The sequence below is a fragment of the Oncorhynchus tshawytscha genome, linkage group LG07, assembly GCF_018296145.1.
Source record: "Oncorhynchus tshawytscha isolate Ot180627B linkage group LG07, Otsh_v2.0, whole genome shotgun sequence".
Classification (NCBI taxonomy): Eukaryota; Metazoa; Chordata; class Actinopteri; order Salmoniformes; family Salmonidae; genus Oncorhynchus; species Oncorhynchus tshawytscha.
Genome location: NC_056435.1, coordinates 72,304,523 through 72,318,601, shown reverse-complemented (window position 1 = coordinate 72,318,601; position 14,079 = coordinate 72,304,523). Strand labels below are relative to the sequence as shown.

Here is a 14,079-nt window from a genome sequence, read left to right as displayed (position 1 = left end):
TCTCTCTCTCTCTCTCGCTCTCCTGTCTCGAACTCACTCAACCTGTCCGGACAACATGATAGGCCCAGGGTGGTATTGGTATATGAGTGACAGGTAGGTAGATCAGTCCTGATAGGCCCTCAGGCTTCTAGAACTCGGCGGCTGGCTGTGTTTCCAAACATTCCGATGGCGATGTCAAGCCATTCATTAGAACAACCCACCCTGTCTGGCTGAGATCACTGTGTTTAGTCCCATCATTGGATTAGAGACAGTCATAAGCCAAGCAGCCATATATCAACAGCATAACATGGGGAACAGTGTTGACTTCATGGCTGGGTGGTGCATGCTTTCACAGTGAATAAGGCTGGATATGGGAGGCACCTGGCCTCGCTGGAACAGAGATGTTCTAATGTAGAGTTCTAAACAGTTCTATAAAATCAGAGTTCTAGACAGTTCTATAATCATAGTTCTAGACAGTTCAATAATCCGAGTTCTAGACAGCTCTATAATCCGAGTTCTAGACAGCTCTATAATCCGAGTTCTAGACAGTTCAATAATCAGAGTTCTAGACAGTTCTATAATCAGAGTTCCAGACAGTTCTATAAAATCAGAGTTCTAGACAGTTCTATAATCATAGTTCTAGACAGTTCAATAATCAGAGTTCTAGACAGCTCTATAATCCGAGTTCTAGACAGTTCAATAATCAGAGTTCTAGACAGTTCTATAATCAGAGTTCTAGACAGCTCTATAATCAGAGTTCTAGACAGCTCTGTAATCAGAGTTCTAGACAGTTCTATAATCAGAGTTCTAGACAGTTCTATAATCAGAGTTCTAGACAGTTCTATAATCCAGATATGTTCTAGAAACATGCCAATATAACTCAGACACATTTTAGAACTAGAGAAAGGCACAGAGTCAAGAAACATTCTAGAACCACACATGGCCATCATGTGTGGGTAACAATAACGGGATATTGGTGTGCATGTAAACGTGGTCAGTGATATACTCCAATCAGCTGACAATGTGAACAACACTCAGACAGAGTGACTCTGTCATAATAGGAATAGTATGTTATCAGAATAGTCTTATCAGAAATGACAGAGAGAGGGTCGCTGCAGGTGAGGAGTGAAACAACAGAGAGAGAGAGGGTCGCTGCAGGTGAGGAGTGGAACAACAGAGAGAGAGAGGGTCGCTGCAGGTGAGGAGTGGAACAACAGAGAGAGAGAGGGTCGCTGCAGGTGAGGAGTGGAACAACAGAGAGAGAGAGAGGGGTCGCTGCAGGTGAGGAGTGGAACAACAGAGAGAGAGAGGGTCGCTGCAGGTGAGGAGTGGAACAACAGAGAGAGAGAGGGTCGCTGCAGGTGAGGAGTGGAACAACAGAGAGAGAGAGGGTCGCTGCAGGTGAGGAGTGGAACAACAGAGAGAGAGAGAGAGGGTCGCTGCAGGTGAGGAGTGGAACAACAGAGAGAGAGAGGGTCGCTGCAGGTGAGGAGTGGAACAACAGAGAGAGAGAGAGAGTCACTGCAAGCTTTCAACATACATGTTCACACACACACACAAACAAATATCATTTTGGAGCTGCAGTACGAGGGTGTGTGAGAATGTCAGCTCCCGCAGTACAGTTTCACGTGTGGGACAAGAAGAGAAGAGAGAGAGGCTCACTCCTCCACTCCTACTCACGACCCCATTTCCACAGCAGCAGTTACACAACACAGCAGCCATCCACCCCCAGACAACCTGCCAGCCAGACAGCAAGCCAGACAGCAGGCATGGCGTAACAGTAGAACAGCACTCACCACCTGACCAGCTAACTCCCAGAAAGCTTTGACTCTGGTAAATACTGCTTTACGTTCCAAACACCTGACTGGCTGACTGACTGACCCTACCTGGAGATATGACTCACTATACACTACTACCTGACTGACCCTACCTGTAGATATGACTCACTATATACTACTACCTGACTGACCCCTACCTGTAGATATGACTCACTATATACTACTACCTGACTGACCCTACCTGTAGATATGACTCACTATATACTACTACCTGACTGACCCTACCTGTAGATATGACTCACTATATACTACTACCTGACTGACTGACCCTACCTGTAGATATGACTCACTATATACTACTACCTGACTGACCCTACCTGTAGATAGACTCACTATATACTACTACCTGACTGACTGACTGACCCTACCTGGAGATATGACTCACTATATACTACTACCTGACTGACTGACTGACCCTACCTGTAGATATGACTCACTATACACTACTCTGGCTGACTGACCCTACCTGTAGATATGACTCACTATATACTACTACCTGACTGACTGACTGACCCTACCTGTAGATATGACTCACTATATACTACTACCTGATTGACTGACTGACCCTACCTGGAGATATGACTCACTATATACTACTACCTGATTGACTGACTGACCCTACCTGGAGATATGACTCACTATATACTACTACCTGACTGACTGACTGACCCTACCTGTAGATTTGACTCACTATATACTACTACCTGACTGGCTGACTGACCCTACCTGTAGATATGACTCACTATATACTACTACCTGACTGACTGACTGACCCTACCTGCCTGGAGATATGACTCACTATATACTACTACCTGACTGACTGACTGACCCTACCTGTAGATATGACTCACTATATACTACTACCTGGCTGACCCGACCTGTAGATATGACTCACTATATACTACTACCTGACTGACCCTAACTGTAGATATGACTCACTATACACTACTCTGGCTGACTGACCCTACCTGTAGATATGACTCACTATATACTACTCTGGCTGACTGACCCTACCTGTAGATATGACTCACTATACACTACTCTGGCTGACTGACCCTACCTGTAGATATAACTCACTATATACTACTACCTGACTGACTGACTGACTGACCCTACCTGTAGATATGACTCACTATACACTACTCTGGCTGACTGACCCTCCTGTAGATATGACTCACTATATACTACTACCTGACTGACCCTACCTGTAGATATAACTCACTATACACTACTACCTGACTGATCCTACCTGTAGATATGACTCACTATACACTACTACCTGACTGACCCTACCTGGAGATATGACTCACTATATACTACTACCTGACTGGCTGACTGACCCTACCTGTAGATATGACTCACTATATACTACTACCTGACTGACCCTACCTGTAGATATATCTCACTATATACTACTACCTGACTGACTGACTGACCCTACCTGGAGATATGACTCACTATATACTACTACCTGACTGACCCTACCTGTAGATATGACTCACTATATACTACTACCTGACTGGCTGACTGACCCTACCTGTAGATATGACTCACTATATACTACTCTGGCTGACTGACCCTACCTGTAGATATGACTCACTATACACTACTCTGGCTGACTGACCCTACCTGTAGATATAACTCACTATATACTACTACCTGACTGACTGACCCTACCTGTAGATATGACTCACTGTACACTACTCTGGCTGACTGACCCTACCTGTAGATATGACTCACTATATACTACTACCTGACTGACCCTACCTGTAGATATAACTCACTATACACTACTACCTGACTGATCCTACCTGTAGATATGACTCACTATACACTACTACCTGACTGACCCTACCTGTAGATATGACTCACTATATACTACTGCCTGACTGACTGACTGACCCTACCTGGAGATATGACTCACTATATACTACTACCTGACTGACTGACTGACCCTACCTGTAGATATGACTCACTATATACTACTACCTGACTGGCTGACTGACCCTACCTGTAGATATGACTCACTATATACTACTACCTGACTGACTGACTGACCCTACCTGGAGATATGACTCACTATATACTACTACCTGACTGACTGACCCTACCTGTAGATATGACTCACTATATACTACTACCTGACTGACTGACTGACCCTACCTGTAGATATATCTCACTATATACTACTACCTGACTGGCTGACTGACCCTACCTGTAGATATGACTCACTATATACTACTACCTGACTGACCCTACCTGTAGATATATCTCACTATATACTACTACCTGACTGACTGACTGACTGACTGACCCTACCTGGAGATATGACTCACTATATACTACTACCTGACTGACCCTACCTGTAGATATGACTCACTATATACTACTACCTGACTGACCCTACCTGTAGATATGACTCACTATATACTACTACCTGACTGACCCTACCTGTAGATATGACTCACTATATACTACTACCTGGCTGACTGACTGACCCTACCTGTAGATATGACTCACTATATACTACTACCTGACTGACCCTACCTGTAGATATGACTCACTATATACTACTACCTGACTGACTGACTGACCCTACCTGGAGATATGACTCACTATATACTACTACCTGACTGACCCTACCTGTAGATATGACTCACATATACTACTACCTGACTGACTGACTGACCCTACCTGGAGATATGACTCACTATATACTACTACCTGACTGACCCTACCTGTAGATATGACTCACTATATACTACTACCTGACTGACCCTACCTGTAGATATGACTCACTATATACTACTACCTGACTGACTGACTCACCCTACCTGGAGATATGGCTCACTATATACTACTACCTGACTGACCCTACCTGTAGATATGACTCACTATATACTACTACCTGACTGACCCTACCTGTAGATATGACTCACTATATACTACTACCTGACTGACTGACTCACCCTACCTGGAGATATGACTCACTATATACTACTACCTGACTGACCCTACCTGTAGATATGACTTACTATATACTACTACCTGACTGACCCTACCTGTAGATATGACTCACTATATACTACTACCTGACTGACCCTACCTGTAGATATGACTCACTATATACTACTACCTGACTGACCCTAACTGTAGATATGACTCACTATACACTACTCTGGCTGACTGACCCTACCTGTAGATATGACTCACTATATACTACTCTGGCTGACTGACCCTACCTGTAGATATGACTCACTATACACTACTCTGGCTGACTGACCCTACCTGTAGATATAACTCACTATATACTACTACCTGACTGACTGACTGACTGACCCTACCTGTAGATATGACTCACTATACACTACTCTGGCTGACTGACCCTACCTGTAGATATGACTCACTATATACTACTACCTGACTGACCCTACCTGTAGATATAACTCACTATACACTACTACCTGACTGATCCTACCTGTAGATATGACTCACTATACACTACTACCTGACTGACCCTACCTGGAGATATGACTCACTATATACTACTACCTGACTGGCTGACTGACCCTACCTGTAGATATGACTCACTATATACTACTACCTGACTGACCCTACCTGTAGATATATCTCACTATATACTACTACCTGACTGACTGACTGACCCTACCTGGAGATATGACTCACTATATACTACTACCTGACTGACCCTACCTGTAGATATGACTCACTATATACTACTACCTGACTGGCTGACTGACCCTACCTGTAGATATGACTCACTATATACTACTCTGGCTGACTGACCCTACCTGTAGATATGACTCACTATACACTACTCTGGCTGACTGACCCTACCTGTAGATATAACTCACTATATACTACTACCTGACTGACTGACCCTACCTGTAGATATGACTCACTGTACACTACTCTGGCTGACTGACCCTACCTGTAGATATGACTCACTATATACTACTACCTGACTGACCCTACCTGTAGATATAACTCACTATACACTACTACCTGACTGATCCTACCTGTAGATATGACTCACTATACACTACTACCTGACTGACCCTACCTGTAGATATGACTCACTATATACTACTACCTGACTGACTGACTGACCCTACCTGTAGATATGACTCACTATATACTACTACCTGACTGGCTGACTGACCCTACCTGTAGATATGACTCACTATATACTACTGCCTGACTGACTGACTGACCCTACCTGGAGATATGACTCACTATATACTACTACCTGACTGACTGACTGACCCTACCTGTAGATATGACTCACTATATACTACTACCTGACTGGCTGACTGACCCTACCTGTAGATATGACTCACTATATACTACTACCTGACTGACTGACTGACCCTACCTGGAGATATGACTCACTATATACTACTACCTGACTGACTGACCCTACCTGTAGATATGACTCACTATATACTACTACCTGACTGACTGACTGACCCTACCTGTAGATATATCTCACTATATACTACTACCTGACTGGCTGACTGACCCTACCTGTAGATATGACTCACTATATACTACTACCTGACTGACCCTACCTGTAGATATATCTCACTATATACTACTACCTGACTGACTGACTGACTGACCCTACCTGGAGATATGACTCACTATATACTACTACCTGACTGACCCTACCTGTAGTTTTGACTCACTATATACTACTACCTGACTGACCCTACCTGTAGATATGACTCACTATATACTACTACCTGACTGACCCTACCTGTAGATATGACTCACTATATACTACTACCTGGCTGACTGACTGACCCTACCTGTAGATATGACTCACTATATACTACTACCTGACTGACCCTACCTGTAGATATGACTCACTATATACTACTACCTGACTGACTGACTGACCCTACCTGGAGATATGACTCACTATATACTACTACCTGACTGACCCTACCTGTAGATATGACTCACTATATACTACTACCTGACTGACTGACTGACCCTACCTGGAGATATGACTCACTATATACTACTACCTGACTGACCCTACCTGTAGATATGACTCACTATATACTACTACCTGACTGACCCTACCTGTAGATATGACTCACTATATACTACTACCTGACTGACCCTACCTGTAGATATGACTCACTATATACTACTACCTGACTGACTGACTCACCCTACCTGGAGATATGACTCACTATATACTACTACCTGACTGACCCTACCTGTAGATATGACTCACTATATACTACTACCTGACTGACCCTACCTGTAGATATGACTCACTATATACTACTACCTGACTGACTGACTCACCCTACCTGTAGATATGACTCACTCTATACTACTACCTGACTGACCCCTACCTGTAGATATGACTCACTATATACTACTACCTGACTGACCCTACCTGTAGATATGACTCACTATATACTACTACCTGACTGACTGACTCACCCTACCTGTAGATATGACTCACTATATACTACTACCTGACTGACCCTACCTGTAGATATGACTCACTATATACTACTACCTGACTGACCCTACCTGTAGATATGACTCACTATATACTACTACCTGACTGACTGACTCACCCTACCTGGAGATATGACTCACTATATACTACTACCTGACTGACCCTACCTGTAGATATGACTCACTATATACTACTACCTGACTGACCCTACCTGTAGATATGACTCACTATATACTACTACCTGACTGACTGACTCACCCTACCTGTAGATATGACTCACTCTATACTACTACCTGACTGACCCCTACCTGTAGATATGACTCACTATATACTACTACCTGACTGACCCTACCTGTAGATATGACTCACTATATACTACTACCTGACTGACTGACTCACCCTACCTGGAGATATGACTCACTATATACTACTACCTGACTGACCCTACCTGTAGATATGACTCACTATATACTACTACCTGACTGACCCTACCTGTAGATATGACTCACTATATACTACTACCTGGCTGACTGACTGACCCTACCTGTAGACACTTCTTCTAAGATGTTGGTTATTTTATTAGGATCCTCATTAGCTGTTGTGAAAGCAGCAGCTAGTTCACACAAAACATGAAACATAAAACAGAACATTAATAGACAAGAACTACATCATATGGGACAGGTGTTAGCCAACAGCCTACACTAATACCTCCACCTTGGTGTCTGACAGACTAGGGCAGCGTCCCAAAATGAATGCACTATTGTTGATCAGAGCCCTATGGGCCCTTTTTTGGAGGGGATACGATGTCATTTGGGACACAGATTCTGTGGAATTTTCACCATTATTCTCACCACTATTTTCACCATTACTCATTGATGAGACTAAAGGAAAAAAAAGTTGTATCTCAAGAAAGGATTTGGGTAGAGACTGTTTCTACGTGTTTCCTACTACTTCAGTCCCGTGAGACGTCGTTTCTCACACAGAGAGAAGAGGAGTCATCGATCACACAGGTGAGGCTGCCAGAATGATTTGCAAAGGAGGTAAAAAAAAAAAATTAAAATGGCTGGTCGCCGGAACTCTTCTGAGCGGTCGCCTGTGATTGGCCGCCCCCGCTACTCATTCATGCTGATTGCCTGTGTTCTGCTCACTACAGTGTTGTCTGGTTTGAACATGATGTCGAGGCCCGTTACTGTCTTAATTGTGACCACCATACACAGCTGCTGCCATTGAAAGGTTGTATATTGAAGCAATAAGGCCCGAGGAGGTGTGGTATATGGCCAATTTACCACGGCTAGGGGCTGTTCTTAGGCACGACGCAACGCCCTTAGACGTGGTATATTGCTGATATACCACAAACACCCCGAGGTGCCATATTGCTTAAATATAACTGGTTACCAATGTAATTAGAGCAGTAAAAATAAATGTTTTGTCATACCCGTGGTATACGGTCTGATATACTACGGCTATCAGCCAATCAGCATTCAGGGCTCGAACCACCCAGTTTATAATGGTGGGAGACAAAAAGAGAGAGAGAGAGAGAGAAAGAGAAAGAGAGAAAGAGAGAGAGAGAGAGAGAGAGAGAAGAGAGAGAGAGAGAGCGAAAGAGAGAGAGAGAGAGAGAGAGAGCGAAAGAGAGAGAGCGAGAGAGAGCGAAAGAGAGAGAGAGAGAGAGCAATAGAGAGAGAGAGAGAGAGAGAGAGAGAGAGAGAGAGAGAGAGAGAGAGAGCGAAAGAGAGAGAAGAGAGAGAGAGAGAGAGAGAGAGAGAGAGAGAGAGCGAAAGAGAGAGAGAGAGAGAGAGAGAGAGAGAAAGAGAGATAGAAAGAGAGAGAGAGAGAGAGAGAGAGAGAGAGAGAGAGAGAGAGAGAGAGAGAGAGAGAGAGAGAGAGAGAGAGAGAGAGAGAGCGAAAGAGAGAGAGAGAGAGAGCGAAAGAGAGAGAGAGAGAGAGAGCAAAAGAGAGAGAGAGAGAGAGAGAGAGAGAGAGAGAATTCAACCTTTAAGGTGCAATAACACAGTAACTACTCTGGTTATTAATCTGGCTAGTTTCCATGAGACCCTGTTGACCACAATTGGATGAAGTGCATCAACATCAACATCAACAAAGGTCACATGTCAGTTTTGTCTCTTTGATGGAGAGAGGGTTCCCTGACCTTTTATACAGTCCACTAAAGCTCCAGCGGCTGCAGGCCAGAGAGCTGGAGCTGTGCCCAGAATATGACCCTCCTCCTTAGGGAGAGAGCCCTCTCCCCATGCCCTCTCTCTCTCTGCCAGACCTCCACAAGGGCATCAACCTGTCCTCACAGTGTCTACCCATGGTTGGCTGTTACAGAGCTTTTAGATCGAGGGCAATGGCCAAAATTGACAACAATGACAATAAACAATTTATGTCTGTTCTATTCTTATTTAATCCGTTCTGTTCTGCTATATTATATTATATTATATTATCAACTGCTTAGTATTGATGAAGAAGGAGAGAACTGAATCAATAATCAGTTGAGAAAAATAGACAAGAGAAAGACAGACAGACAGAGAGACAGAGAGAGAGACAGAGAGAGAGAGAGAGAGTCCGAGGCATTGAGAGACTTCGGTAGGTGCAACAACTAGCCAGATATCTGTTATTATGTAACGTCACAGACGTGTTAAGATGAGGAATCCACCCATAGAGGGTTTTCATGCCAGAACCAGCATGTAGCCATCTTCGTTCCTTCTGAGAACATCGAGGACAGAAGTCATTTATTCAACTGGTAACTGAACTGGGGAGGACACGGGCGGTGGACAGGGAAGATAGATGGCAGCTATTGTAACACCAATTATTATTGGAAGCAATGTTACCAATGGCCTTTTCAACAACGATTATGATTGAGTTATACATGATTGAGGGCATACTAAAGCCAATATAAATATTTCACCTTGGTGACATTCGTGAATTAATAATTCCCCATACGAGAATAAAGAGAACCACTCGTGATTTCAGACCACATCGGCTCATGTGCCAACGGCATATGGACATAGACTATGACATGTGATGGGTTAGTTACATATATGTCACACTTGAAATATGTATATGCTCTTGCGCCGCCGTGCCACGAGCGCATTCTTTCTTACCTGAACCGTGGAGAGTCTTTAATACATTCTTCAAAGTCCACCGTCATCTTTGCGTTTTCCTTCTAGTTTTCCTCTTTCAATAGGTTAATGTCATTGCCCGGGGCTGCTGTCGTTATAAACGGTTGGATGAAACGAGTCCGGTACAGTTGCAGTATTCCCTCTCCGTCGGACGCGCGGCAGCAGCAGCTTCTTCTGTCACCGTGACACAGAATGTGGTCTCAATGCATGTCAAATTACTACGGCTGCTGTTACTCTACGTCCACAGATGCCGAGATCGGTAAGAGGGGCGTGTCCGCTCGGCATGCACGACACACCCCTCTGCCAATCACAGTGATGGCATCATAAGGCGACAGACTTTAGCATGTCGCATGGTTTCCACAGCCACGCAGTGGCTACATCGTAAATATTCATGAGTTGTTTTGTTTTGTTTTCTGGTATTAATTTAAAGTTAGGTTTAAGGTTAGCAGTGTGGAAAATGTAAGGAGCAAGGTTAGGGCTGGGTTTAAACTCACAGTTGAAGAAGATAAATTGTTGAAGTTGAAGGTGTACAATGGGATTTTTCTGTGGAATTATCAAACATAACCTCTGTCAAATCTCTCTTTGTTAAAATAGAAAACGGCAACAAAACAGGAGTTTGTCTTTGAAGCAGTGGTCAATGATCATGCACAATGGCCGTGTCCGTTATCTCATCTTCTTCCAATACCTCGGGACAAAGTACAGGTACATAGATCAATGGCTATTCCTGTCCAGTTTACATCTCAGAAGTGTACTATTCAACGAATGACATCTGTTATTATGTTCTGTTGTCATCCAACTCCATTATATTCTGTTATCTATAAGCTCTCTGTTCTTGTCTCTTCTAGTGGCGTTATGAAGGCGCCTCCACACCAAGCAGTCAAGGGTGTCCAGAACTACTTGGAGGTGAGACGTCTGTTACCTGGGACCCCGGTCTGACGGGAGTAAAGGGAAGGAGTAAACTAGAGAGTTGATGCATAATCAAATCAACTCAGTAAAAAAATTAAGTAAGCATTAAGTATTGCAGTGCATCTCCAGTTTTCATAACTGTGACCTTAATTTCCTACCATCTGTAAATGGTCTTAACAACTGTTCCACAGTTGCATGTTCATTAATTGTTTATGGTTCATTGAACAAGCATTGGGAAACAGTGTTTAAACCCTTTACAATGAAGATCTGTGAAGTTATTTGGATTTTTACGAATTATCTTTGAAAGACAGGATCCTGAAAAAGGGAGGTTTCTTTTTTTGTTGAGTTTATGTCTACTGGAATGACTGGACAATACAGAGCATTCAGAAAGTATTCAGACCCCTTGACTTTTTCCACATTTTGTTACATTACAGCCTTATTCTGAAATTGATTTAGATTTTTTTCCCCCTCATCAATCTACACCCAATACCCTATAATGACATCACAATACCCCATAATGACATCACAATACCCCATAATGACATCACAATACCCCATAATGATATCACAATACTCCATAATGATATCACAATACCCTATAATGACATCACAATACCCCATAATGACATCACAATACCCCATAATGACATCACAATACCCCATAATGATATCACAATACTCCATAATGATATCACAATACCCTATAATGACATCACAATACCCCATAATGACATCACAATACCCCATAATGACATCACAATTAGAGTTTGACCGATTATGATTTTTCAACGCTTGATACCAATTATTGGAGGACCAAAAAGCTGATACCGATTAATCGGACGATTTTTATTTATTTGTAATAATGACAATTACAACAATACTGAATGAACACTGATTTTAACTTAATATAATACATGTCATTATGGGGTATTGCGATGTCATTATGGGGTATTGCGATATCATTATGGGGTATTGTGATATCATTATTTAGGTATTGTGATATCATTATGGGGTATTACGATATCATTATGGGGTATTGCGATATCATTATGGGGTATTGCGATATCATTATGGGGTATTGCGATATCATTATGGGGTATTGCGATATCATTATGGGGTATTGCGATATCATTATGGGGTATTGCGATATCATTATGGGGTATTGTGATATCATTATGGGGTATTGTGATATCATTATGGGGTATTGTGATATCATTATGGGGTATTGCGATATCATTATGGGGTATTGTGATATCATTTTGGGGTATTGTGATATCATTTTGGGGTATTGTGATATCATTTTGGGGTATTGTGATATCATTATGGGGTATTGTGATATCATTATGGGGTATTGTGATATCATTTTGGGGTATTGTGATATCATTTTGGGGTATTGTTATATCATTTTGGGGTATTGTGATATCATTATGGGGTATTGTGATGTCATTATGGGGTATTGTGATATCATTTTGGGGTATTGTGATATCATTTTGGGGTATTGTGATATCATTATGGGGTATTGTGATATCATTTTGGGGTATTGTGATATCATTTTGGGGTATTGTGATATCATTATGGGGTATTGCGATATCATTATGGGGTATTGTGATATCATTTTGGGGTATTGTGATATCATTATGGGGTATTGTGATATCATTTTGGGGTATTGTGATATCATTTTGGGGTATTGTGATATCATTATGGGGTATTGTGATATCATTTTGGGGTATTGTGATATCATTATGGGGTATTGTGATATTATTTTGGGGTATTGTGATATCATTTTGGGGTATTGTGATATCATTTTGGGGTATTGTGATATCATTATGGGGTATTGTGATATCATTTTGGGGTATTGTGATATCATTTTGGGGTATTGTGATATCATTATGGGGTATTGTGATATCATTTTGGGGTATTGTGTGTACAATGATGAGGAAAATGTTTCTCCTTAATCCATTTGACACAAGTCAAATGCTCTGAATACTTTCCGACTGTAACTGGAAACAGTCTGACATACCACATTAAGTCCTGTTATTTGTCTGTGGTCAAACCCATATTTTGTGAGAAACCAAAAGCATTTACTGACTTCCAGACAGGACAAACATCTCCCTGAAAGGAAAACCACACTTGAAACAGGCCATACTGTATATGGCTCAATATGGAGTGGGATCAGATTTATACCACGTTCTATAGTATTTATTTACTATAAAAAATGTACATACTAGGACTGTGATATGTGATTGTCCTCACATCAAATCAAACTTTATTTGTCACATACAAGTGGAGACTCTACCGTGAAATACTTTCTTATAAGCTCTTAACTAACAGTGCAGTTCAAGAAGAAAATATTTACCAAGTAGACTAAAATAAAAAGTCATAATAAAAAGTAACACAATAAGAATAACAATGAGAGGGTACCGATACAGAGTCAATGTGGAGGCTATATACAGGGGGTACAGATACAGAGTCAATGTGGAGGCTATATACAGGGGGTACCGGTACAGAGTAAATGTGGAGGCTATATACAGGGGGTACCGATACAGAGTCAATGTGGAGGCTATATACAGGTTATTACGGTACAGAGTCAATGTGGAGGCTATATACAGGTTATTACGGTACAGAGTCAATGTGGAGGCTATATACAGGGTGTACCAATGTGGAGGCTACAGAGTCAATGTGGAGGCTATATACAGGGGGTACCGATACAGAGTCAATGTGGAGGCTA

At 42.2% G+C, this 14,079-nt stretch overlaps 1 protein-coding gene across 4 annotated transcripts in view; it reads left to right on the top strand.

The window, feature by feature from the left end:
• The first annotated feature begins 10,782 nt into the window (after nt 1-10,782).
• pusl1 (pseudouridine synthase like 1) overlaps nt 10,783-14,079 on the top strand; it is a 59,300-nt gene continuing 56,003 nt past the window's right edge. For 3 of the 4 annotated variants that reach the window (XM_042324910.1, XM_042324907.1, XM_042324908.1), the window contains exons 1-3: nt 10,783-10,904; nt 11,040-11,147; nt 11,291-11,348. In XM_042324910.1, the coding sequence (XP_042180844.1) occupies nt 10,837-10,904; nt 11,040-11,147; nt 11,291-11,348 (234 nt within the window). In that variant the 5' untranslated portion in view covers nt 10,783-10,836. Of the gene's footprint in view, nt 10,917-11,039; nt 11,148-11,290; nt 11,349-14,079 lie in introns of all 4 variants that reach the window. The other variant, XM_042324909.1, reaches the window with a different exon arrangement.